At 40.1% G+C, this 26,219-nt stretch overlaps 1 protein-coding gene across 4 annotated transcripts in view; it reads right to left on the bottom strand.

The window, feature by feature from the left end:
- The window catches only part of LOC133535575 (ethanolamine kinase 1-like), a 41,938-nt gene extending 15,985 nt beyond the window's left edge, over positions 1-25,953 (bottom strand). For 2 of the 4 annotated variants that reach the window (XR_009802250.1, XM_061875516.1), the window contains exons 1-6: positions 25,539-25,939; positions 14,590-14,727; positions 14,395-14,516; positions 14,070-14,210; positions 11,942-12,084; positions 2,995-3,078 (exon numbers count right to left, since the gene is read on the bottom strand). Coding sequence is in view for 3 of the 4 variants with exons in the window: in XM_061875516.1 (XP_061731500.1) it covers positions 2,995-3,078; positions 11,942-12,084; positions 14,070-14,210; positions 14,395-14,516; positions 14,590-14,727; positions 25,539-25,742 (832 nt within the window). In the remaining variant the exon portion in view is untranslated. Of the gene's footprint in view, positions 1-286; positions 348-2,994; positions 3,079-11,941; positions 12,085-14,069; positions 14,211-14,394; positions 14,517-14,589; positions 14,728-25,538 lie in introns of all 4 variants that reach the window. The other 2 variants (XM_061875519.1, XM_061875520.1) reach the window with 2 other exon arrangements.
- Between the last annotated feature and the right edge of the window lie 266 nt (positions 25,954-26,219).

Here is a 26,219-nt window from a genome sequence, read left to right as displayed (position 1 = left end):
GTAATCATCAAGTTAAAGTGCCCTCTTTGGGGATTGTAATAGAGATCCATCTGGATTCATCAACTTACTTCTGAACATTTCTTCACAAAAAAAGACATCTTTAACATCAATATTTATGGAACATGTCCACAAAAAATCTAGCTGTCAACACTGAATATTGCATTGTTGTATTTCTTTTCTCAGTTTCTGAACTTACATTCATAGTTATTATTATTCAATAAATATATTTATAAAGGATTATTTAAATGTTGCTATTTTTACAATATATTCAAAAAATCTCACGTACCCCTTGGCATACCTTCAAGTACCCCCAGGGGTGCGTGTACCCCCATTTGAGAACAACTGATCTAGAACATATGTACACACACACACACACACCCACACACATACAAATACAAATACACAAACAGGTTATCATTTGGAATGGGGACCAACATTGCGTTCATGATTTGTGGGGACCACCCTTTCTACAGGTTGTGGAGGCATAAAAAAAAATGAGGTAAAATGGCCACTGCCGAGTTAGCTCATACACGTCTTTAAATCTCCGAATTGATGACGTAATGTGCTGATCATTCTTACTGGGGACCCTGGGGAAAAAGAGTTCATATGGTTCATGGGGACCAAATTTAACTCATTTTGCATTATTCACACAAATTTGTACGAGGATACTGAGGACCATTTCGGAAAAAATATTCAAATGATAAATGACACGATCCTCAGAATACAGCACTACAGCTGTCCTCTAATAGGAAGTTTCACCACTTAAAGGGGAACATTATCACAATTTCAAAAGGGTTGAAAACAATAAAAATCAGTTCCCATTGGATTGTTTTATTTTTCGAAGTTTTTTTCAAAACTTTACACCTCCCGGAATATCCCTAAATAAAGCTTTTAAGTGCCTTATTTTCGCTATCTTCGAAACCACTATCCATTTCCCTGTGACGTCATACAGTGCTGCCAATACAAACAACATGGCGGTTACCACAGCAAGATATAGCGACATTAGCTCGGATTCAAACTCGGATTTCAGCGGCTTAAGCGATTCAACAGATTACGCATGTATTGAAACAGATGGTCGGAGTATGGAGGCAGATAGCGAAAACGAAATTGAAGAAGAAATTGAAGCTATTGAGCGAATAGCTATTGACGCTATTCGGCCATAGCGTGGGTGTACCTAATGAAGTGGCCCATAGCATGGCTGCCTTATTAGCATCGCCGGTAAAATGTGCGGACCAAACGATCAGGACTTTCGCATCTTGTGACACTGGAGCAACTTAAATCCGTCGATTGGTAAGTGTTTGTTTCGCATTAAATGTGGGTATCTAGTTTCAAATGTACATACAGCTAGCGTAAATAGCATGTTAGCATCGATTAGCGTAGCATGTTAGCATTGATTAGCTGGCAGTCATGCCGTGACCAAATATGTCTGATTAGCACATAAGTCAACAACATCAACAAAACTCACCTTTGTGATTTGGTTGACTTAATGGTTGCAAATGCATCTGCAGGTTATCCATACATCTCTGTGCCATGTCTGTCTTAGCATCGCCGCTCAAATGTGAAGACACTCTGGTACATTCAATGGGGGTCTGGCGGCAGATTTCTTGCCAGTGGTGCAACTTGAATCCCTCCCTGTTAGTGTTGTTACACCCTCCGACAACACACCCACCAGGCATGATGTCTCCAAGGTTCCCAAAAATAGTCGAAAAAACGGAAAATAACAGAGCTGAGACCCGGTGTTTGTAATGTGAAAATGAAAATGGCGGGTGTGTTACCTCGGTGACGTCATGTTCTGACGTCATCGCTAAAAGACCGATAAACAGAAAGGCGTTTAATTTGCCAAAATTCACCCATTTAGAGTTCGGAAATCGGTTAAAAAAATACATGGTCTTTTTTCTGCACCATCAAGGTATATATTGACGCTTATATAAGTTTGGTGATAATGTTCCCCTTTAAATGTTAAAGCAAATCCTGCATCTTCTGTGACATTACTGAAAAATGCTATTTAGTAGTAATGAAGTTGTTTGCAACTCCAAGTACCACATATAGTAGGATGGAAATCACTTAGGCATCTTCAGAATGGATCTGACTATCATTTAAAAAGGTTTCCCTTTAGGGGACCTGTTTTTTTGTCCCCATACCGTCAGATGTCCCCATAAGGTGACTGTGTAAACAGAGCATTGTCCCCATTAAGTAAGCATTGCCAGAACAAACAAACACACACAGTGTGTCAAGGTATACAATTAACTGAGGACATCCATAAATGCAATGCACAGGTATCTTGTTGATTAAATTGGTAGACAAGCTCGCCTATGGTGTACAACAAAAATAGCGTTAAGTAGGCGGTCCCGCTCCTGCTCTACCGTCTTTACCTATAACAGTTATTCGGTAAATTACTACGAGTAATTTCGAAATATTAGCATATTCACTGTTGCGGAGATGTACTGATGATTAGCCTGCAGACGGCGCTTTAAGTGCTTGTATTTTCAAACGGGAAAACTCCAGCCACAGGGTTTAAAACATGTCTCGGCATTGGTAAAGTGCATCCATATGTGCTCTCTTCTCTTTCTTTCAGGTGTAGAAGACATACTGTATTAAGGTGTGTTATAATAGTCTTATTCTCCCAGTGGGAAATCAAAACAGCATGCCTTACAAAGATAGTACTTCTGATTGGATGCCCTCCGTGATTCCCCCTCGTCTCCTCCCCCACATGCAACCATGAGGAGATAGATTCTAATCCCTCTCACCTGCCTGAAGACAAAATTAAATATGACTGAATTTCATTTCGCTTCTTTGTTGACTAAATTGTTAATTTGTGTCGTCATTGTTTTAGTCAACGTGCTTTTGTTTTGATTAGTTATCATCCTACTTTAGTCAGGGGAAAGTAGGTTGTTGACGATAACTAAGACGAACACTTTTAGTCAACAAAATGAACACTGTATTGGATAGACCATAGGGTACATTAAGTATGTCATTCAATCCAGTTTTGCAAACCTGCAAATTCATTGAAGTGGTTTCCAATGTCGAAGGCCTGGTAGTTGTAACTGGAATATTCGTAGTCTATAAAGCGGACATGAGCTGAAAAACAAACAAAAAAACATGACAATTGAAAATAACATTCATCCACAGATGATCAAAACTACAAATAAAAACACTTGCAGCAGTGTGTCTTGGCAGATTAAGTAAAGCTCACACAAACCCCGTTTCCATATGAGTTGGGAAATTGTGTTAGATGTAAATAGAAACAAAATACAATGATTTGCAAATCCTTTTCAACCCATATTCAGTTGAATGCACTACAAAGACAAGATATTTGATGTTCAAACTCATAAACTTTATTTATTTATTTTTTGCAAATAATTAACTTAGAATTTCATGGCTGCAACACGTGCCAAAGTAGTTGGGAAAGGGCATGTTCACCACTGTGTTACATCACCTTTTCTTTTAACAAAACTCAATAAACGTTTGGGAACTGAGGAAACTAATTGTTGAAGCTTTGAAAGAGAAATTCTTTCCCATTCTTGTTTTATGTAGAGCTTCAGTCCTTCAACAATCCGGGGTCTCCGCTGTCCTATTTAACGCGATCGGAGACAGGTCTGGACTGCCTGCGGGCCAGGAAAGTACCCGCACTCTTTTTTTACAAAGCCACGCTGTTGTAACACGTGCTGAATGGGGCTTGGCATTCTATTGCTGAAATAAGCAGGGGCGTCCATGAAAAAGACAGTGCTTAGATGGCAGCATATGTTGTTCCAAAACCTGTATGTACCTTTCAGCATTAATGGTGCCTTCACAGATGTGTAAGTTACCCATGCCTTGGGCACTAATACACCCCCATACCATCACACATGTGTAAGTTACCCATGTCTTGGGCACTAATGCACCCCCATACCATCACACATGTGTAAGTTACCCATGTCTTGGGCACTAATACACCCCCATACCATCACACATGTGTAAGTTACCCATGTCTTGGGCACTAATACACCCCCATACCATCACACATGTGTAAGTTACCCATGTCTTGGGCACTAATACACCCCCATACCGTCACACATGTGTAAGTTACCCATGTCTTGGGCACTAATACACCCCCATACCATCACACATGTGTAAGTTACCCATGTCTTGGGCACTAATACACCCCCATACCATCACACATGTGTAAGTTACCCATGCCTTGGGCACTAATACACCCCCATACCATCACACATGTGTAAGTTACCCATGCCTTGGGCACTAATGCACCCCCATACCATCACACATGCTGGCTTTTGAACTTTGCGCCGATAACAGTCTGGATGGTTTGCTTCCCTTTTGGTCCGGATGACACGATGTCGAAAAGTTCCACAAACAATTAGAAATGTGAACTGGTCAGACCACAGAACACTTTTCAACTTTGCATCAGTCCATCTTAGATGATCTCCGGCCCAAGAGAAGCCGGCGGCATTTCTGGATGTTGTTGATAAATGGCTTTCGCTTTGCATAGTAGACCTTTACCTTGCACTTACAGATGTAGCGACCAACTGTATTTAGTGACAGTGGTTTTCTGAAGTGTTCCTGAGCCCATGTGGTGATATCCTTTAGAGATTAATGTTGGTTTTTGATATACTGCCGCCTGAGGGATCGAAGGTCACGGTCATTCAATGTTGGTTTCCGGCCATGCTGCTTACGTGCAGTGATTTCTCCAGATTCTCTGAACCTTTTGATGATATTATGGAGCATAGATGTTGAAATCCCTAAATTTCTTGCAATGTCACTTTGAGAAAGGTTGTTCTTAAACTGTTTGACTATTTGCTCACGCAGTTGTGGACAAAGGGGTGTACCTCGCCCCATCCTTTCTTGTAAAAGACTGAGCATGAAGCTATTTTTATACCCAATCATGGCACCCACCTGTTCCCAATTAGCCTACACCTGTGGGATGTTCCAAATAAGTGTTTGATGAGCATTGCTCATCTTTATCAGTATTTATTGTCATCTTTCCCAACTTCTTTGTCACGTGTTGCTGGCATCAAATTCTAAAGTTAATGATTATTTGCAAAAAGAAGAATTTTTATCAGTTCGAATATCAAATATGTTGTCTTTGTAGCATATTCAACTGAATATGGCTTGAAAAGGATTTGCAAATCATTGTATTCTGTTTATATTTACATCTAACACAATTTCTCAACTCATATGGAAACGGGGTATGTACTTGGCTCAGAGGAACATTGGAGTTGTGTGCAAGTTTTGATGTATTCATGCTACGTGCTCATTTGCAAATTAAATACAGAACATGATTGACAACATGACTTATGTCATGTTTGGCAGCTGCTAAATACCTTCTAGCCTTGTCAGGCTGTGTTTGCTGCAATAAACTAGTCAAGAAGATCGGTGGTGTCCTAAGCACAGCTGCTACCGGAGCTTTTACTTTCACATGTCAATAGCAAACACAAACCGTGGTACAAATAAAAGTCTACTCAGATTTACACCTCCAGTCCGAGGACCCAATGCTGGAAAACTCAGCAAAGAACTGACCTTCCTGATCAACTAATGAACTTCATGTAATATAATAAAGAGCATTTGTCATGCGATTAACATTTCATATTAGTCTATAAGGACGGTTGATGGAGATAAACATTAATTATACATATCTATCATATCATCACAATGTGTAATCCAATGCATTCAATTCCTGACTCTAATATATGAACTACCAAATTAAATTCCTGACTCTTATATTGAACTTTTCCCTGTTCTACTTAAAATAGCACAAATGCAAGACCAGGGATAAAAAGGATTGTACCAACATTTTGGACTAATAAATTATTAATCATCCCAGGGTGTACCTGCCTTCCGCGCGAATGCAGCCGGGATAGGCTCCAGCACTCCCGCCGACCCGAGAGGGACAAGCAGTAGAAAACGGATAGACGGATGGATGGACATTCATGCTATATTGAGTGTTCTGCCGCAAAATCGTTTAGAAAGTAATTTTTTAACCATCCTCATGGGCCAACTCCAGCATGCCGCCCACGAGTTAAATAGTTTAACGTACATACCTGCTTTGTCTCGCCTCGAGCTTTAACATCGTCTTTGTGCTTTGTCAGAGTTAAACTGCTTGCTGGGTTGCAATAGATTGATGCTTTACAGGACTGTCTCAGAAAATTACAATATTGTGATGAAGTCCTTTATTTTCTGTAATGCAACTCAAAACATGAAAATGTCATACATTCTGAATTCATTACACATCAACTGAAATATTGCAAGCCTTGTATTATCTTAATATTGCTGATTGTGGCATACAGCTTAAGAAAACTCAAAAATCCTATCTCAAGAAATTAGAATATTTCCTCAGGCCAAGAAAGACACCAGACCCAATAATGCAGATGAGCTAAAGGCCGTTATTGAAGCATCCTGGGCATCCATAACACCTCAGCAATGCCACTATTGAAGCATCCTGGGCATCCATAACACCCTGGGCATCCATAAGACCTCAGCAATGCCACAGGCTGACTGCCTCCATGCCCCGCCTTGATGCAGTAATCCGTGCAAAAGGATTCCCAACCAAGTACTGAGTGCATTAATTGACATTTTCAAATGTTGGATTTTGTTTTGCTAATCTAAATCTTTTTTTTACTCGATCTGAGGAAATATTCACATTTTTTGAGATAGGATTTTTTTAGTTTTCTTAAGCTGTATGCCATAATCAGCAATATTAAAGTATTGCAATATTTCAGTTGATGTGCAATGAATACAGAATGTATGAAATGTTATTGTTTTTGTTGCATTACAGAAAATAAAAGACTTAATCACAATATTCTAATTTTCTGAGACAGTCCTGTATGCTAACCAGCTGCACTCATCGCACTTTGGCGGTACAAAAGAGTAGCCACGGACTTTTTTTTCAATGCCACTTCGATCGCGAGCTTAATAACACATTCCGAAAATATTTAGGTATTATTGTCACGACTTTATTGACAAATTTGAGTATATTATATTCTCACAAAAATGTCGCAATCAGTCGGGATGTCGGCAGACAAATTTCAGTTAGTGTTGTTCAGAACCCGTAAGAGTAAGCAGATATGTAAATTATGTCAAATGAATGTGACCAAAGAGAAAAACTACCCTCAGCTCTTAAATCTTACTAAACTGCGCTAACTCCACAGACAGGACACAATGAACAATGCATATCCCATCTAATAACAATGCATATCCCATCTCATTTTAAGCATACGTGTAAAACACTTTTACAAACAAATAATGTGTGCTTAATTCAAAGTTCGAAATAACGCGGCCTTGCGGCCCATAAAATCCCGATGGCATTATTCCCAAACATATACAACTTTTTTTATTTATTTATTTACCAATTTTTTCCAAAATATTATAAAATAATCCCAATTTATGAGGGTTTCAGATTTACCAAGACCAACTGGTTTAAGTTTGTGAGTTCCTGTCTTAAAATTGTTGGAATCTTTCGCTGCGTCGTGATTCATTCTTGCTTAAAGGGGCTGTTTGCAACATTTACACACATGCCTAGAGGATGCCAATTTTCCAATGTACAAAACCCGTTTACATATGAGTTGAGAAATTGTGTTAGATGTAAATATAAACGGAATACAATGATTTGCAGGTCATTTTCAACTCATATTCAGTTGAATATGCTACAAAGACAACATATTTGATGTTCAAACTGATAAACATTTGTTTTTTGCAAAGAATCTTTAACTTTACAATTTGATGCCAGCAACACGTGATAAAGAAGTTGGGAAAGGTGGCAATAAATACTGATAAAGTTGAGGAATGCCCATCAAACACTTATTTGGAACATCCCACAGGTGTGCAGGCTAATTGGGAACAGGTGGGTGCCATGATTGGCTATAAAAACAGCCACCCGAAAAATGCTCAGTCTTTCACAAGAAAGGATGGGGCGAGGTACACCCCTTTGTCCACAACTGCGTGAGCAAATAGTCAAACAGTTTAAGAACAACCTTTCTCAAAGTGACATTGCAAGAAATTTAGGGATTTCAACATCTACGCTCCATAATATCATCAAAAGGTTCAGAAAATCTGGAGAAATCACTCCACGTAAGCGGCATGGCCAGAAACCAAAATTGAATGACTGTGACCTTCGATCCCTCAGACGGCACTGTATCAAAAACCGACATCAATCTCTAAAGGATATCACCACATGGGCTCAGGAACACTTCAGAAAACCACTGTCACTAAATACAGTGTGTCGCTACATCTGTAAGTGCACATTAAAGCTCTACTATGCAAAGCGAAAGCCATTTATCAACAACATCTTGTCATCCGGACCAAAGGGGAAGCGAACCATCCAGACTGTTATTGACGCAAAGTTCAAAAGCCAGCATCTGTGATGGTATGGGGGTGTATTAGTGCCCAAGGCATGGGTAACTTACACATGTGTGATGGTATGGGGGTGTATTAGTGCCCAAGGCATGGGTAACTTACACATCTGTGAAGGCACAGGTTTTGGATCAAAATATGCTGCCATCTAAGCGCCATCTTTTTAATGGACACCCCTGCTTATTTCAGCAAGACAATGCCAAGCCACATTCAGCTTTACACATTCAGTGTTACAACAGAATGGCTTCGTAAAAAAAGAGCGCGGACACTTTCCTGGCCCGCCTGCAGTTCAGACCTGTCTCCCATAGAAAATGTGTGGCGCATTATGAAGCGTAAAATACGACAGCGGAAACCCCGGACTGTTGAAGGACTGAAGCCCTACATAAAACAAGAATGGGAAAGAATTCCACTTTCAAAGCTTCAACAATTAGTTTCCTCAGTTCCCAAACGTTTATTGAGTGTTGTTAAAAGAAAAGGTGATGTAACACAGTGGTGAACATGCCCTTTCCCAACTACTTTGTGTTGCAGCCATGAAATTCTAAGTTAATTATTATTTGCAAAAAAAAAAATAATAATGTTTATGAGTTTGAACATCAAATATCTTGTCTTTGTAGCATATTCAACTGAATATGGCTTGAAAAGGATTTGCAAATCATTGTATTCTGTTTATATTTACATCTAACACAATTTCCCAACTCATATGGAAACAGAGTTTGTATTTTACACAATATATCCCGCCCTCTCATTGTTTTCTCCTAAATAATGATTACTCACATACCACATGCACGCGAATTAGCTTTAGGTGTTGTTAGGTAATAATACTAATTTGGATAGCTAGCGTTGGCTATCATTGAATGTAAATTCTACCATGACAACATGACTGCAAATTGTTCATTGCTTTTCTTGGATTGCTTTTGTTTGTGTGCACACAATCCCTGCGTGTACGTGTTGACGAGACCAGGTGAGAGGATGCTATAAAAAAAAAACAATTATTTGGGCCGATGAAATGTTTTGTTACATAAACTTTGTAATTGTGAAATACATTAGGCAGCTGTGATAGGCTCCAGCACCCCCCGCAACCGCAAAAGGGATGACCTGTAGAAAATGGATGGATGGATAGACAATTATCTAACCAATGTGTTCTGTTCAGCTACTAATGGTAACATAAGGTGATGTTCTTGTTACATATTTTATAGGGCTGCGAATCTTCGGGTGTCCCACGATTCCATTCAATATTGATTCTTGGGGTCACGATTCGATTCAAAATCTATTTTATTTTTTTAATTCAACACGATTCTTCTTTCAAAAACAATTTTTTTCCCGATTTAAAAGGATTCTCTATTCATTCAATACATAGGATTTCATTAGGATCTACCCCAGTCTGCTGACATGCTAGCAGAGTAGTAGATTTTTGTAAAAAGCTTTTATAATTGTAAAGGACAATGTTTTATCAACTGATTGCAATAATGTAAATTTGTTTTAGCTATTAAACGAACCAAAAATATGTTTTATTTTATCTTTTGTGAAAACATTGGACACAGTGTGTTGTCCAGCTTATGAGATGCCATGCAAGTGTAAGCCACTGTGACACTATTGTTCTTTTTTTATTTTTATAAATGTCTAATGATAATGTCAATGAGGGATTTTTAATCACTGCTATGCTAAAATTACAACTAATATTGATTTAAAAATCAATTTTTTTTAAAATGAGGATAGATTCTGAATCGCACGTGAGAAACGCGATTCAAATTCGAATTTGAATTCGATTTTTTCCCACACCCCTAATATTTTGCTTTGAAAAATGTTACTGTGAGGAAGTTGCAAACAGCACTTTTTTTTTTTTTACATGGAGACTGCATAATTCTGTCTTGTTGCAGGTGTACGGATTTTTTTTTTTTTCCCCGAAGAGGACACGCATCAATTTTACGCTTCAGAAAAGACAACAAAAAGGCTGGTTTTCATCTTGATGCAGAAAGGCGAAAGGAAAAAAAGAGCCCAACAAATATGAACACGGACGGCATCTTGAAAGTGAACAAACATATCTCGCCTGTCAATGTTACACTTCAGAAACGACAACAAAAAGGCTGTTTTTCCTCTTAGTGCAGAAAGGCGAAAGGAAAAAAAAGCTCCCTACAAATCTGAACACAGACGGCATCTTGAAAGTGAAGAAACACATGTCGCCTGTGCTGTGCGTCACTGCCGACAAACGGCGAGTGTTGGTGATGATAACAATGACGTAAATGGCTGATTGTGCTCCAAAGTCACAGAACGGGGTGAGCACTATCCACCAGTAAGTCGATACAAAATTGATAGTCAATAATACAGTGAAAAACAACGCGGTGTAATCTGGTAGACAAAAAAACGGGCAAAAAAATGGGCAAAAAAATGACCGCGTTTTGTGGAACATAGCTTTATATCGGACTGCGTAATACCGACCTTTACATGTATACAGTATCTAGAACAGGGGTGCCCACACTTTTTCTGCAGGCGAGCTACTTTTCAATTGACCAACTCGAGGGGATCTACCTCATTTATATATATCATTTATATTTATTTATTTATGAAAGAGACATTTTTGTAAACAAGTTAAATGTGTTTAATGATAATACAAGCATGTGTAACACATATAGATGTCTTTCTTTCACAAAGACAAGAATATAAGTTGGTGTATTACCTGATTCTGATGACTTGCATTGATTGGAATCAGACAGTAATGATGATAACGCCCACATTTTCAAATGGAGGAGAAAAAAAGTTGTCCTTTCTGTACAATACCACATGAAAGTGGTTGGTTTTTGGCATCTAATTCATCCAGCTTCCATACACTTTACAAGAAAAACATTGGCGGCAAATTCCGTAGCTTGCTTGATTGACATTCACGGCACCCGAGGGTCTTGTGAGATGACGCTGGCTGCTGCCAGTTCATTATTATGAAAAAATTACAGAGAGGAAGGCGAGAAACAATTTTTATTTCAACAGACTTTCGCGCCGTCCCTTCCGTCAAAACTCTAAAGACCGACTGCACATTTCCTATCTTCACAATAAAAGCCCTGCTTCATGCTGCCTGCGCTAACAAAATAAGAGTCTCGGAAAGCTGGCGTGCACAAGTGATGTGCACGCCAGCTTTCTGAGGGATCGCTTGTGCACGCCAGTTTTCCGAGACTCTGTATTTAGTTAGCGCAGGCAGCATGAAGCAGGGCTTTTATTGTGAAGATAGGAAATGTGCAGTCGGCCTTTAGAGTTTTGACGGAAGGTACGGCGCGAGAGTCTGTTGAAATAAAAAGTGTTTCTGGCCTTCCTCTCGGTCATATTTTCATAATAATGATCTTGCAGCAGCCAGCGTCATCTCACAAGACCCTCGGGTGCCGTGAATGTCATTTAAGTGACGTCTTGGTGAAGATTGATGATCACTCATTTTTAGGTCTATTTTTTTTAAAAGCCTGGCTCGAGATCGACTGACACACCCCCCGCGGTCGACTGGTAGCTCGCGATCGACGTAATGGGCACCCCTGGACTAGAACACACATGACTATTTCAATATTACTCTCTAGCCGGTTCAAATTCTTTTCATCTCAGTGCTACAATACAACTTACATACCCTCTTTGCTGTTGTGAATAATGTTCTTGCAGAGCAGATCGTTGTGACAGAGCACCACAGGCGAACCCAGTGTAGAGAGATGCTCTTTCATCCACACAATTTCCTGCTCCAGCACCTCCTTGCTAGGCACTTCCTTCTGGATTCTAGACGCGGGGGTCACAACAAGGAAAACATTGACCATCTTGTGGGAAATGTCTGTCAATTTAGCAAAGAGGAACAATCAGAGTTACACAGTGAGTCACTATAAAGGGAGTATACTGTATATGGTTAAGATGATGCTAAATATCTTGAGCCAACCAGACGCCATGTTGACTTGAGACTTGTAATGGGATTATGGGAGTTAATCATAATCAGCCACACCGAGACACACATATTCCGTTGGTTCATTCTCTTCAACTGTGGCCTGCTCTGTGAACTCCCAGAGGGACTGAAACTCATGCATGTCTTGATTAAGCACCTGGTACACCTTGCATGGCATTTATTATGTTTCAGCTTCAGGCAGTTGTGCGGCAAAGGGTCTGCTCTTTGTGCATCTATCCAGAAAACAGGCTGTTCTCGTTACTAGGGAAAATAATAAAGTGACTTTATAGGCTGAGCTAAGCAAACAACTGCTGTGCTACCGTTCTATTCCGGTTAGGTTTGATTGTTACAATTACACAAGCACCCAGATGGGCAGCTTTAAAGGGGAACTGCACTTTTTTAGAATTTTACCAATCGTTCACAATCATTATTAGAGACAAGAACACACAGCTTTTTTTCCCCCAGGATTTTAAAGATCATAAAAAACGTTTGCAAGATGCAGCTAAAAGGAGTTATCATTGTAGCCTTCAAAAACGTCAAATATATCTTAGGAAACCCTTCAACATTTTATATACACGCTGCAATTTATATATATATGTATCTATATATATCTATATATATATAGATACATATATATACACACACACACACACATACATATATACAATATATATATATATATACATAAAATATATAATATATATATATATATATATATTGTCATACATATTCATAAGAATATGTAATATGTACAACAGTTACTATATTTTTGGTCATTTTAAGCAAAACCGGAACGTATTTGCTTAGCGTATTTATTTCAGTTTACCCAGCACACTTCCAACTTCCTGCATCAAATGTGTGCTCCTAATTCCGGAAACAAAGGCGAATGTGTTCTTGGTAACAGACAAAAAAGATGATAATTTTTTGGACAAATGAGGATTCACAACCTTATCGTTTTGAACCTTAATATGATGATGATGATGATGTAACGCACTTTACATTTGTTACAATCTCAAAGTGCTACAAAGTATAAAAAATTAAATTAATAAAGAAAATAGAAAGTTAGAATATAAGGATGACAAACTGCTGGTTATTGAAGTGAGCAGGAAGAGAGGCTGAAATGTTGGAACGGATGGAAGACGAGAATGAGGTCGACGTGACTTCACGCTGCAAATGTGGAGCTTGGAGATAAGCTATGCTTAAATAAATGGCGTGCTTACCCAAAACCACCTGGAAAATGTCGCCGGCCAACTGGATCAAGAGGAAAACTGTCCATTGAGTGAGTGACTATAATATTGATGATGAGACATGCAGGACATCATGCTTGTTATCACAACTAAAAACGCTGTCGAGCTAATAAAACATGAAGTGTGGGCTAGTAATAGGATTGTTCATATTTTTCAGTCAGTACAGATTGGTGTCCCATCTTGCGATGGCATGCTACGCTAGAAAAAGTTCCTCAGTTTTCTCTCTTACAATAACAATGTCTCTACAGCTTGGTTATCATACAGATTGCTGAACGTTAATGAAGTATTGTTGACAGTTTTTAGGTTCATTTTCAAAGTGATTTAGAGGAATGGATTGATCCCATTAGCTGTATTGCTAGCCACAATGAAAAATAACATTATTACAAATTAGAATGCGAAAAAAAATCATTTTGTCTTCTTGTGTCTTATAAGGATTGTGCAGTTTCGCTTAAAGCCTGCCTATCTTGGGCATTTCCAACTCAAACAATGTATTTTCTTGCCCAATCCCCAAAAACAATAGATTAAAGATTCAAAACAATTATGAATTAGAGCAGGGTCACTGAGGAGGAGCAACATCTCACCTGATGTTGGATGCTTGTTCTGTGAACTCTGTAGCCACAAGTGAAAAGTATTTTCTCATTTTAATCCAGAGGTTGGGTTTAGGGATGCATCCATTATGTGCATGGATTGCATGGATACGAGCCATCTCCTTCGCTATAAGTCTGTAATGTAGGAAGACATGTGCATGGAAATAAAGTTTTAATATGTTTCCCATTTTAGCTTCAGTCCAACACAAATTGCATTCAATTACTTAGTTTGCTTGTGCATTACACACAGTTTATTTTATTAAATCATTCATTCAAACTGTTAATTATAAGTAGCCCCACAATGTTTGCCGGTCCCAACCTGAGTAAAGAAGGATCCCTGACGTCTTGTGTCCCAAGAGCATCCCCCTGCATGAATTCGTAGCAGATGCCATTTTGAAAGGTGCAGTAGAGACGAGGAGCACAACCGTTTGCATGCAGCACCTGATGGATAAACAACATTCAAATCAGAAGGTTTTGGAAACCCGTTTGACACTTGGATGAATTAAACTTCTACCTGAAAGCTTTTGAGCTCATTGTCTCGGTCGACAATTAGCTCAGTCTTGTTCCCGTATACTCTGACGAGGACCACGTCTTCCGGACTGTCCTCCACATAGCAGCCTACCAGTTTGTTGGTTGTCCCATCAGTGAAGAACTGAAGTAAGAAAAAAGATCATTGGTTTCAAGCCTTTATGTAGATGATTAACAATGAGGTTCAGACAGCTCAGGTCACAAATGACAGTTTTGTGGAGTTCTAAACCACTAAGAACAACATTTAAATTCATCTTCATTATGAATATCAACTAAAAGGTTATTAGTGTTAACAAAATAATAGCTAATATGCAAGAAAAACACAATTTTACACTTGGGCAGTGTAAAATGACTCAAAAGCACCAGTACTAAGGGTACTAAAAGGCATAGACGTGTCAGTGGAAACCTGTCGGGCAACACAGCTCACCACAATCAACACAACAGACACACATGGGCTATACACTGTATCTCATCACAGACGCTCGCTCACTCACACATATCTGGCATTCCGTGCATGGCCAACCACAAAGGTGGGCGTGCAGTCATCCCTGTTATGACCATAGACAAACTGGCAAAAACACACTTGTCTACTACACGTCTGATCCCCTCCGCATGCCAAACAATACGCCGCTAAAACCGGTGACCAATACATCGATGGACAGCAAAAAGTTTGGTCCCAGACAGACACAAACATTGAGCCAGGGTTCACGCGCAGGCTAGGAGGGTGTTTCAGCTCTCGGGGACGGTAACTCCATATATCCGAAGGGGGTCAATTAAAGCATGTGTTTATTTATTAAAAATAACCAGGACTTAAAAACATGCCATACTACACACTTCCTGTCCTTTAAGGATTAGGTCTACTGAACTCAAGAGTTACCGTATTTTTCGGATTTTTCAGTTTGGCCGGGGGTGCGACTTATACTCAGGAGCGACTTATGTGTGAAATTATTCACACATAATCAGAAAATATCAAATATTATTTAGCTCATTCACGTAAGAGACTAGACGTATAAGATTTCATCGGATTTAGCAATTAGGAGTGACAGATTTTTTTTGTAAATTTATAGCATGTTCTATATCAATCAATCAATCAATCAATGTTTATATAGCCCCAAATCACAAATGTCTCAAAGGACTGCACAAACCATTACGACTACGACATCCTCGGAAGAACCCACAAAAGGGCAAGGAAAACTCACACCCAGTGGGCAGGGAGAATTCACATCCAGTGGGACGCCAGTGACAATGCTGACTATGAGAAACCTTGGAGAGGACCTCAGATGTGGGCAACCCCCCCCCCTCTAGGGGACCGAAAGCAATGGATGTCGAGCGGGTCTAACATGATACTGTGAAAGTTCAATCCATAGTGGCTCCAACACAGCCGCGAGAGTTCAGTTCAAAGCGGATCCAAGACAGCAGCGAGAGTCCCGTCCACAGGAAACCATCCCAAGCGGAGGCGGATCAGCAGCGTAGAGATGTCCCCAACCGATACACAGGCAAGCGGTCCATCCTGGGTCCCAAAGAGCGTTCCATCCTGGGTCTCGACTCTGGACAGCCAGTACTTCATCCATGGTCATGTTATAGTTATTTGACTGACTCTTACCATAATATGTTAGGTTAACATAGCAGGTACCTTCTCAGTTGGTTATTTATGCCTCATATAACGTACACTTGCTCAGCCTGTTGTTCAATATTCTTTATTTATTTTAAATTGCCTTTCAAATGTCTATTCTTGGTGTTGTGTTTTATCAAATAAATTTCCCCCGAAAAATGCGACTTATACTCCAGTGCGACTTATATGTTTTTTTTCCTTCTTTATTATGCATTTTTGGCTGGTGCGACTTATACTCCGAAAAATACGGTAACCTTTATCATTTAAACTAGATAAGAACACTCAATGTTATTGTTCAAACAAATGACAGGGGAATCTCTTTAAATGCTCGGAATTGTCTGTGTCGCATTCAGCAGGAGGAAGTCCACATGGATGCAAATAGTAATGTTGCTCTTGAGTAGTTTTATGGTTGACACGAAATAGACCACACAACCAGCTAAGTAGCGCACTCCATTTTGCATCAGATGTTAGTAACATAACTAAAATACTACGGCATATTTTGATGAAACTTTCAGTCAATGTTTGAAATGGGATAAAGAACAAGTAATTAGACTTCAGGGGTCAACTCTATGCGTGTATGCTAGCAGCACAAGCACGACAGAGACAAAGAGAAGGGGTTAAATCTGTTCATGACATTTCTCAGAGTGAACACCCTTGCAGCTTGTTGGGAAGCAACAGAACAACAAAACAAACATGCATGCACATGGCAATTGTATTTATTCTTGAATGCATTAGTTTGTTAGGAGACTATGTATTCACTCTCTGTTAGTTAGCAACTCGGCTCAAAAGGTTATGGACAGAGTTTAATTTAACTTTCAGAAATTCCAGGACACGTTGGGGAGACTATGTCTCCCGGCTGTCAATCAATCAATCAATCAATGTTTACTTATATAGCCCTAAATCACTAGTGTCTCAAAGGGCAGCACAAACCACTACGACATCCTCGGTAGGCCCACATAAGGGCAAGGAAAACTCACACCGAGTGGGACGTCGGTGACAATGATGACTATGTCCTAGGAACATCTCGGGATCCCCCGGGAGGAGCTGGACAAAGTGACTCGGGAGAAGGAAATCTGGGCTTCTCTGCTTAGGATGCTACCCCCGCGAACCGACTTAGGATAAGCGGAAGAAGACGGATGGAAATTTGGGGAGATTGGATAAGGAACAAGGTATTAGACTTTAGGGATGATCCGGATGACTGTCTAGATTCAGGATTTTTAAAATGATTTCTTTACTATTAGGCGATGGGGTCTGGCGGATATCTGCACTTTCCGAGTTTCAAACAGTGATTGATCAACAACCATCCCAACTAGGGCTGGGCGATATATCGATATACACCATATATCGCGGGTTTGTCTCTGTGCGATATAGAAAATGACTATATCGTAATATTCAAGTATACGTTCTCACGCAGTTGCTTTTAGCTGCGGGCGTACACTTCAAGTTCTTCTCACTCTTTCCTGTCTTTCCTTCTAACAGACAAGCAGGCGCACATTCTTACATACGTCACAAACTGTCACGTCATGCGTCACATACGTGTCCGCCCTCGCAAAGCAGAGAGGTAGCATACTGGGCTACGTTAGCTGCTAACGTAGCCGTACGAGAGAAAGAAGGTGCGGATCTGGTAACAAATTAAGTAAGAATTAATTCCCAATAAAAACAGCAGGGGGTCCATTGTCTGGAGGTGGTTTGGCTTCAAGTGGGAATATGTCGGACAGACAACCGTAATTTGTCAAGTGTGGGGGGGAAAAGTGTTGCTATAAAAAGTAGCATTACTGCTAATATGTAGCATCATTTGAAAAGTCACTCGCTAAAGAATGAAGAGAATTTCATAACATTCGTAGTAACCTACCACGTAGTGAAGGATAAATACTATTTGATTTCATATTATGCAGCTCATTTTTATTTGACACTTAAAATGTTTCTGACAATCTTGCACTTTCTGTTTCGGAAATGACTTGAATGTTTGTGCCATTTCTTAATAACTTTAATAAATACACTTTTGGTAAATTGAGTTAGTTGTGATTTCCCTCTCTGCATGAAAGTTTAAAAGTAGCATATATGAATGCAGTATGAAGAAGAATGATTAATGTAGACACATAGAATCATCATACTGCTGTCATTATATGTATCAAGTGTTCATTCAAGGCCAAGGCAAAATATCGTAATATATATCGTACATCGCGATATGGCCTAAAAATATCGCAATATTGAAAAAAGGCAATATCGCCCAGCCCTAATCCCAACACAAATTGACAAGATTCCCAATGATCAATTAACAAATTAATCCGGATCTCCATCAAAACTCTTAAACCATACAATTATTCAATCTTTTTTGGCAAGAAGCAAATTAGACACAAGACACAGGCTTATCTCCACTATCTGCTGGAATCTAGCTACGCCCAAACTGTGTCAGACAAAAGAATGCGCTGAAATGGGACCAAAAGCCTGTCTCTGTAGTTGCCGTTCAGAAAAGCTCTGCATATCTGACCTGGGAGAGATGGCGGTAAGCACTTTAGAACACCAGCTGCAAGTGAGGAAATCGGTGTGCTGTCCACAGAGATCTGACAGCAGGATATGGATGCTGCAGCTGTGGCTAAGCGGTCATAGGAAGTAGAACAGTTCATAGTACATGTTTTGCTAATGACAGGCACACCATTTTTACATGGTTGATGACATAACAGGACATCAAGGATTGCTCAACATATGCACAAATTCACTCAACAATGTAGAGTAGGGTGTATGCACATGTTTTATTGCCTACCCTGATGTGTCAGGATGACAAGGGGATAGTTGATCAACCATTTCTTTATTACAAAAACAAAACAGCTAACGGCTACCTTTGCAGATCAACTATTGTGCTGCTTGGGCCAACATCCACATTCACAGCCTTACAGAAATAAAAAATAAAAAAATCATAAAACGCTTTAACACGACACATAACTAACTGCCAGATTGCTTAAAGTAATCCTTGTTAAAGGATTTTCTCAGATGAAAGCCACAGTAAGAACTAAGGAGTGTAGTGGTTTTATGTTTATGATGGAAAGGTTGCTACTGTAGTTGTTTGGTTGGAGGACCAGAATCAACACTTCGGCTGTACGATTAAACGATATCAAGGTTTTAATTAGTGCGATAAATAACCGCAAGAGGTTGATTTCCAGCCCCCACTCCTATCTCTCTCTTTTCAGTCATTCACATGCTTTGTCCCAGACAGGAAGGACACGCAGCCTCCCTACTCGCCAATGAGAAGTGTGGCAAAGTAACAACAATTAGGAGAAAAACAAATATTGTGGTGGAAATATTTCAGCTTCAAATAGATTGGGGATGTATGCCCATCACCATGGAAGAAGGAGCAAGAATCCCGTGTTCGTGTGATGGCAATAAACAAAAAGCTCTGTCTTTGTTTTTATAACTGTAGGATGTTCAATATTAATTTAAGTTTAAATATTTGCTTTCAGGAATGAGTCCATATAATTTGTTTTGTTGGTTTATTTGGTATAACAGAGTTATTTACCTTCCAGTTACAGCAACAATATGTGAAACAAAAGCTCAGAATCTGTATAAAGTCAAATATTTTTGGAAAGTAAATTATTGCATATTGTTCTAATACAAAATGATTGATTGAAACTTTTATTAGACAATAATTCAGACAATAATATGTTGATTGACAGTCTAAAAGCAACACGTCTCTCTTCACTCATAATTTTTATCAGTTTTATGCATTTTTAAGTTGGAAATATATATATATATATATAAAACCAATGGCAAATCCATCCATTTTCTAGCGCTTCTCCCTTTTGGGGTCAAATCGCAATTTTGGAGAGAAAAATCGCAGTCAGGGTTTTCTGAATATCTTGCAGTCCCAATCAACACTTCTCTTGCTTCTTCTATTTACTTCTCCCAATAAACCACAGGGATTTTATTACAGGATTATTTAATCCTTCTACCTTTATGTATACATTTTATATCCTGTATACTGTGTAATTTAGATATATTTTCAGACTTACAGTCGATCGACTACTTGTATGCCGGGAGTTATCAATCTGATGTTTTTTAATATCATGCATATTTAATACCATTGAAAACTGTATTTTGTTCTCAACTGTAGACAGAAGTCCCACTCTCTCTTTCCAGACACAGGCTTGACAATATTGTACAGATGGAATCAAAATGTTCATGCATTACAAAAATAACACAGCACGCTACAAGTCAGTAGAATCCATATTATTGTCTTTCCCCCTGGAACACAAACGCCAAATTGTTTTCGAAGAGCGCCTGATTGTTTGCATAATCCAGCAATTATGCACACGGGGTACATGATTGATTGATTAGACAATAAATGAGACAGTAATATGTTGATTGACAGTCTAAAAGTAACACGTCTTCCATTATTCGTTATTTTCTCAATTTTATGCATTTTTAAATTGAAAATATAATAAATAAACCAATGGCAAATCCATCCATTTTCTACCGCTTGTCCCTTTCGGGGTAGAATCGCAATCTCAATTTTGGAGAGAAAAATCGCAGTCAGGGTTTTCTGACAATCTTGAAGTCCCAATCAACACTTCTCTTGCTTCTTCTATTTACTTCTCCCAATAAACCACAGGGATAAATACCTCCTTTTATTACGGGGTTATTTAATTCTTGTGCCTTTATGTTTACATTTTATATCCGGTATAGTGTAATTTAGGTATATGATCAGACGTACCCTCGGCTTACATTACTTGTATGTCTGGAGTTGTCATGTATATTTAAGAATACCACTGAAAACTGTATTTTGTCCTTAACTTCATGTATTGTAGACAGAAGTCCCACTCTCTCTTTCCAGAGACAGGCTTGACAATATTGCACGGATCGAATCAAAATGTTCATGCATTACAAAAATAACAGCAAGCTACAAGACAGTAGAATCTATATTGTCTTGCCCCCTGGAGCCCAAACGTCAAATTGGTTCTCAAAGATGTGCCGCAAAGAGAAAGGCGTTAACCCTGATTGTTTGCATAATCCAGCAATTATGCACACGGGGTACATGATTGATTGATTAGACAATAAATGAGACAGCAATATGTTGATTGACAGTCTAAAAGTAACACGTCTTCCATTATTCGTTATTTTCTCAATTTTATGCATTTTTAAATTGAAAATATAATAAATAAAGCAATGGCAAATCCATCCATTTTCTACCGCTTGTCCCTTTTGGGGTAGAATCGCAATCTCAATTTTGGAGAGAAAAATCGCAGTCAGGGTTTTCTGACAATCTTGAAGTCCCAATCAACACTTCTCTTGCTTCTTCTATTTACTTCTCCCAATAAACCACGGGGATAAATACCTCCTTTTATTACGGGGTTATTTAATTCTTGTGCCTTTATGTTTACATTTTATATCCTGTATAGTGTAATTTAGGTATATGATCAGACGTACCCTCGGCTTACATTACTTGTATGTCTGGAGTTGTCATGTATATTTAAGAATACCACTGAAAACTGTATTTTGTCCTCAACTTCATGTATTTTAGACAGAAGTCCCACTCTCTCTTTCCAGAGACAGGCTTGACAATATTGCACGGATGGAATCAAAATGTTCATGCATTACAAAAATAACAGCAAGCTACAAGACAGTAGAATCTATATTGTCTTGCCCCCTGGAGCCCAAACGTCAAATTGGTTCTCAAAGATGTGCCGCAAAGAGAAAGGCGTTAACCCTGATTGTTTGCATAATCCAGCAATTATGCACACGGGGTACCTGATTGATTGAAACTTTTATTAGACAATATTCAAGACAATAATATGTTGATTGACAGTCTAAAAGTAACACATCTCCCTTCATTAGTTATTTTCTCAGTTTTATTAATTTTTAAGTTGGAAATATATAAATAAACCAATGGCAAATCCATCCATTTTCTTCCGCTTGTCCCTTTTGGGGTAAAATCGCAATTTGAGAGCAAAATCGCAGTGTTTTCTGAAAATCTTGCAGTCCCAATCAACACTTCTCATGCTTCTTCTATTTACTTCTCACAATAAACCACTGGGATAAATATCTCCTTTTATTACGGGATTATTTTATATAATACGTTGATCGCGAGCTACCGGTCGATCGTGGAGGGTCTGCCAGTCGATCGCAAACCAAGCATTAAAAAAATAAACCTAAAAATTTGCGATCGTTAATCTTTACTACGTCACTTTCGTCACTTGATTGACATTCACGGCACCCGAGGGTCTTGTGAGATGACGCTGGCTGCTGCGAGATCATTGTTAAGAAAACATGACCGAGAAACACTTTTTATTTCAACAGACTCTCGCGCCGTACCTGCTGTCAAAACCCTAAAGTTGCTGTCTTCACAATAAAAGCCCTGCTTCATCCTGCCTGGGCTAACAAAATAAGAGTCTCAGAAAGCTAGCATGCACAAGATGGCAAGCTACGGAGTTTGCCGCCAATGTGTTTCCTGCAAAATGTATAAAAACGAGTATGGAAGTTGGACAAATAAAATGCCAAAAACTAACCACTTCCATGTGGTATTGGACAGAAAGAAGGACTTTTTTTCTCCTCCATTTGAAAATGTGGATGTTATCAGCACTACAGTCTGATTCCAATCAATGCAAGTCATCAGAATCAGGTAATACACCAACTTATATTCTTGTCTTCATGAAACAAAGGAATCTATATATGTTAAACATGCTTGTGTTATCATTAAACACCTTCAACATGTTAACAAAAACGTCTCTTTTATAAATAATTAAATATAAATTATATATATGAATGAAGTAGATTCCTTCGACTTGGTCAATTGAAAAGTAGGTGGTCTTCAGAAAAAGTGTGGGCACCCCTGCTGTATACAGTGTAATTTAGGTATATGTTCAGACTTACACCCGGCCTACATTACTTGTACGTCTGGAGTTGTCATGTATATTTAAGAATACCTTCGAAAACTGTATTTTGTTCTCAACTTCATGTATTTTGGAGAGAAGTCCCACTCTCTCTTTCCAGACACAGGCTTGACAATATTGCACAGATGGAATCAAAATGTGCATGCATTACAAAAATAACAGCAAGCTACTAGACAGTAGAATCTATAATATTAACACACTGAGGCTCTCAACAAGAAGTGGCAGAGCCGCCTCTACTTCCTCAGGAGGCTAGGATCCTTCAACGTCTGTACAAAAGTGTTGAAGATGTTCTACGAGTCGGTGGTGGCGAGCGCCTTCTTGTACGCCGTGGCCTGCTGGGGCTGCAGGTTGAGAGTGAGGGACGCAAACAGACTGGACAAACTGGTAGAGAAGGCCGGTAACGTGGTGGGAGTGGAGCTGGACTCTCTGGCGGTGGTGTCAGAGAGAAGAAGTCTAGCAAAACTCCTAGCCATTATGGACCACACCTCCCACCCACTACACTCGGACTTTGTGGAGAGAATAAGCCCATTCAGTGGAAGGCTCAGACTCCCAAAATGTAACACGGAACGACACAGGAGGTCCTTCACACTGACAGCCATCAGACTGTATAATGCATATATTCCTTGACTGCACTTAAATGTAGATTACATGTAGAATATATGTATATTATTCATATATTATATATATATATATAATATAAAATTTATTATTTATTATTGTCCATGGTTCTCTCCCAGAAAAGGGTGGAGTGCCATCTCCGGGTTGGGGAGGAGACCCTGCCCCAACTGGAGGAGCTCAAATACCTAGGAGTCTTGTTCACGAGTGGGGGAAGAGTGGATTGTGAGATCGACAGGCGGATCGGTGCGGCGTCTTCAGTAATGCGGACGTTGTACCGATCCATTGTGGTGAAGAAGGAGCTGAGCCGGAAGGCAAAGCTCTCAATTTACCGGTCGATCTACGTTCCCATCCTCACCTATGGTCATGAGCTTTGGGTCATGACCGAAAGGATAAGATCACGGGTACAAGCGGCCCAAATGAGTTTCCTCCGCCGTGTGGTGGGTCTCTCCCTTAGAGATAGGGTGAGAAGCTCTGTCATACAGGAGGAACTCAAAGTAAAACCGCTGCTCCTCCACATCGAAAGGAGCCAGATGAGGTGGCTCGGGCATCTGGTCAGGATGGCACCCGAACGCCTCCCTAGGGAGGTGTTTAGGGCACGCCCAGGGAAGACCCAGGACACATTGGGAAGACTATGTCTCCCGGCTGGCCTGGGAAAGCCTCAGGATCCCCCGGGAAGAGCTAGACGAAGTGGCTGGGGAGAGGGAAATCTGGGCTTCCTTGCTTAGGCTGCTGCCCCCGCGACCCTTTTATTAGTCAATATTCAAGACAATAATATGTTGATTGACAGTCTAAAAAAATTGTCAAAAAATTGCGTCACACGCCACTATTCGGCCTTGTTTTTAATTCATTCCACCGAAGGCCGAATGTGGCTTTTTTTGCCATATTCGGCCGAATATATTCGGTTACCGATTAATCGATGCATCTCTAATTTTGAACAGATGTGATAGAAAATGTATGGTTGGATTAAAATGCATGAGAATGTTTGATAATTTGAATGTTATTTTTAACACTGCGATTACCAGCGGAGGCTTCACGGTGGCAGAGGGGTTAGTGCATCTGCCTCACAATACGAAGGTCCTGCAGTCCTGGGTTCAAATCCAGGCTCGGGATCTTTCTGTGTGGAGTTTGCATGTTCTCCCCGTGAATGCGTGGGTTCCCTCCGGGTACTCCGGCTTCCTCCCACTTCCAAAGACATGCACCTGGGGATAGGTTGATTGGCAACACTAAATTGGCCCTAGTGTGTGAATGTGAGTGTGAATGTTGTCTGTCTATCTGTGTTGGCCCTGCGATGAGGTGGCGACTTGTCCAGGGTGTACCCTGCCTTCCGCCCAATTGCAGCTGAGATAGACACCAGCGCCCCCCACTACCCCAAAAAGGGAATAAGCGGTAGAAAATGGATGGATGGATTACCAGCGGAATTATTAATAACTTATCGTGTTAAGCTAAGATGTATCTGAGAGCCAGATGCAGTCATCAAAAGAGTCAAAGGTTCTCTACCCCTGCACTAATCTTTCATCCTCGCTCAAATTAATTGTCGCTTTCTCGGTCCGAATCGCTCTCGCTGCTGGTGGCCATGATTGTAAACAATGTGAGGATGTGAGGAGCCCTACAACCCGTGACGTCACACGCACGGCGTCTGCTACTTCCGGTACAAAATATGGCAAAAATATGGCAAAATGATGAAGTATGACACATAGAATGGAGCTGCTATCCCCGTTTAAATAAGAACATCTCATTTCAGTGGGCCTTTAAGGGCCAGACAAGCTGTCTAAGCCGCCTGGCCTAGCACACGCCGGCCAGCTAGCTCCCCACTTGGCGTACCTTGGTCTTGACGCAGTCCTTCCCCCACGCAGGTCTCAGCTCTTTAACGAGCTTCATCGCGCCCTCCGTCACGTTGTGCTCGTCCACAAAAATTGGAATTCTTCGTATGAGCGGCGAGCCCACCGGCACACGGATCTGCGTCTCCATCCCGCCGCCGTTTACCCGCGAAGTGTCCGTGGGCGCTTCTAGAAACAAATGCAGCATACAAGTGTTGCTCGGCTTGCACGTCCGATAGCGTGTCGATAAATATTTCAGGGTGACAAAGTGTGTTGCCTGGTCGCTGTTCTCTCACTCCTCCAGCGGCGAAGAAAGTGATGAATGACTCGATATTCGACGCCGGTTCCTACAAGCTGTCAGCGGCTGTTAGCGCTTCCTCCTACTTAGCTCCGCCCATCCGGGATCATCCGATTGTACCAGCCATTTGAGACCACACAAGCCCGTCGAGCTCGTGTGTTTCCGGAGGCACCCGAACTTTGCCGAAGTCTTCTAACGCAGGGGTCAGCAACCTTTTTGAAAGCAAGAGCTACTTCTTGGGTACTGATTCATGCCAAGGGCTACCAGTTTGATACACACTTCAATACATTGCCAGAAATAGCCAATTTGCTCCATTTACTTATTTTATTATTAATAATTAATGATATTTATCTTTGTGGAAACACTGATCATCTTAATGATTTCTCA

This window comes from Nerophis ophidion, linkage group LG16 (assembly GCF_033978795.1).
Source record: "Nerophis ophidion isolate RoL-2023_Sa linkage group LG16, RoL_Noph_v1.0, whole genome shotgun sequence".
Taxonomy (NCBI): Eukaryota; Metazoa; Chordata; class Actinopteri; order Syngnathiformes; family Syngnathidae; genus Nerophis; species Nerophis ophidion.
The sequence above is the reverse complement of the archived record's forward strand: the minus strand, read 5'-3'. Positions and strand labels throughout refer to the sequence as shown.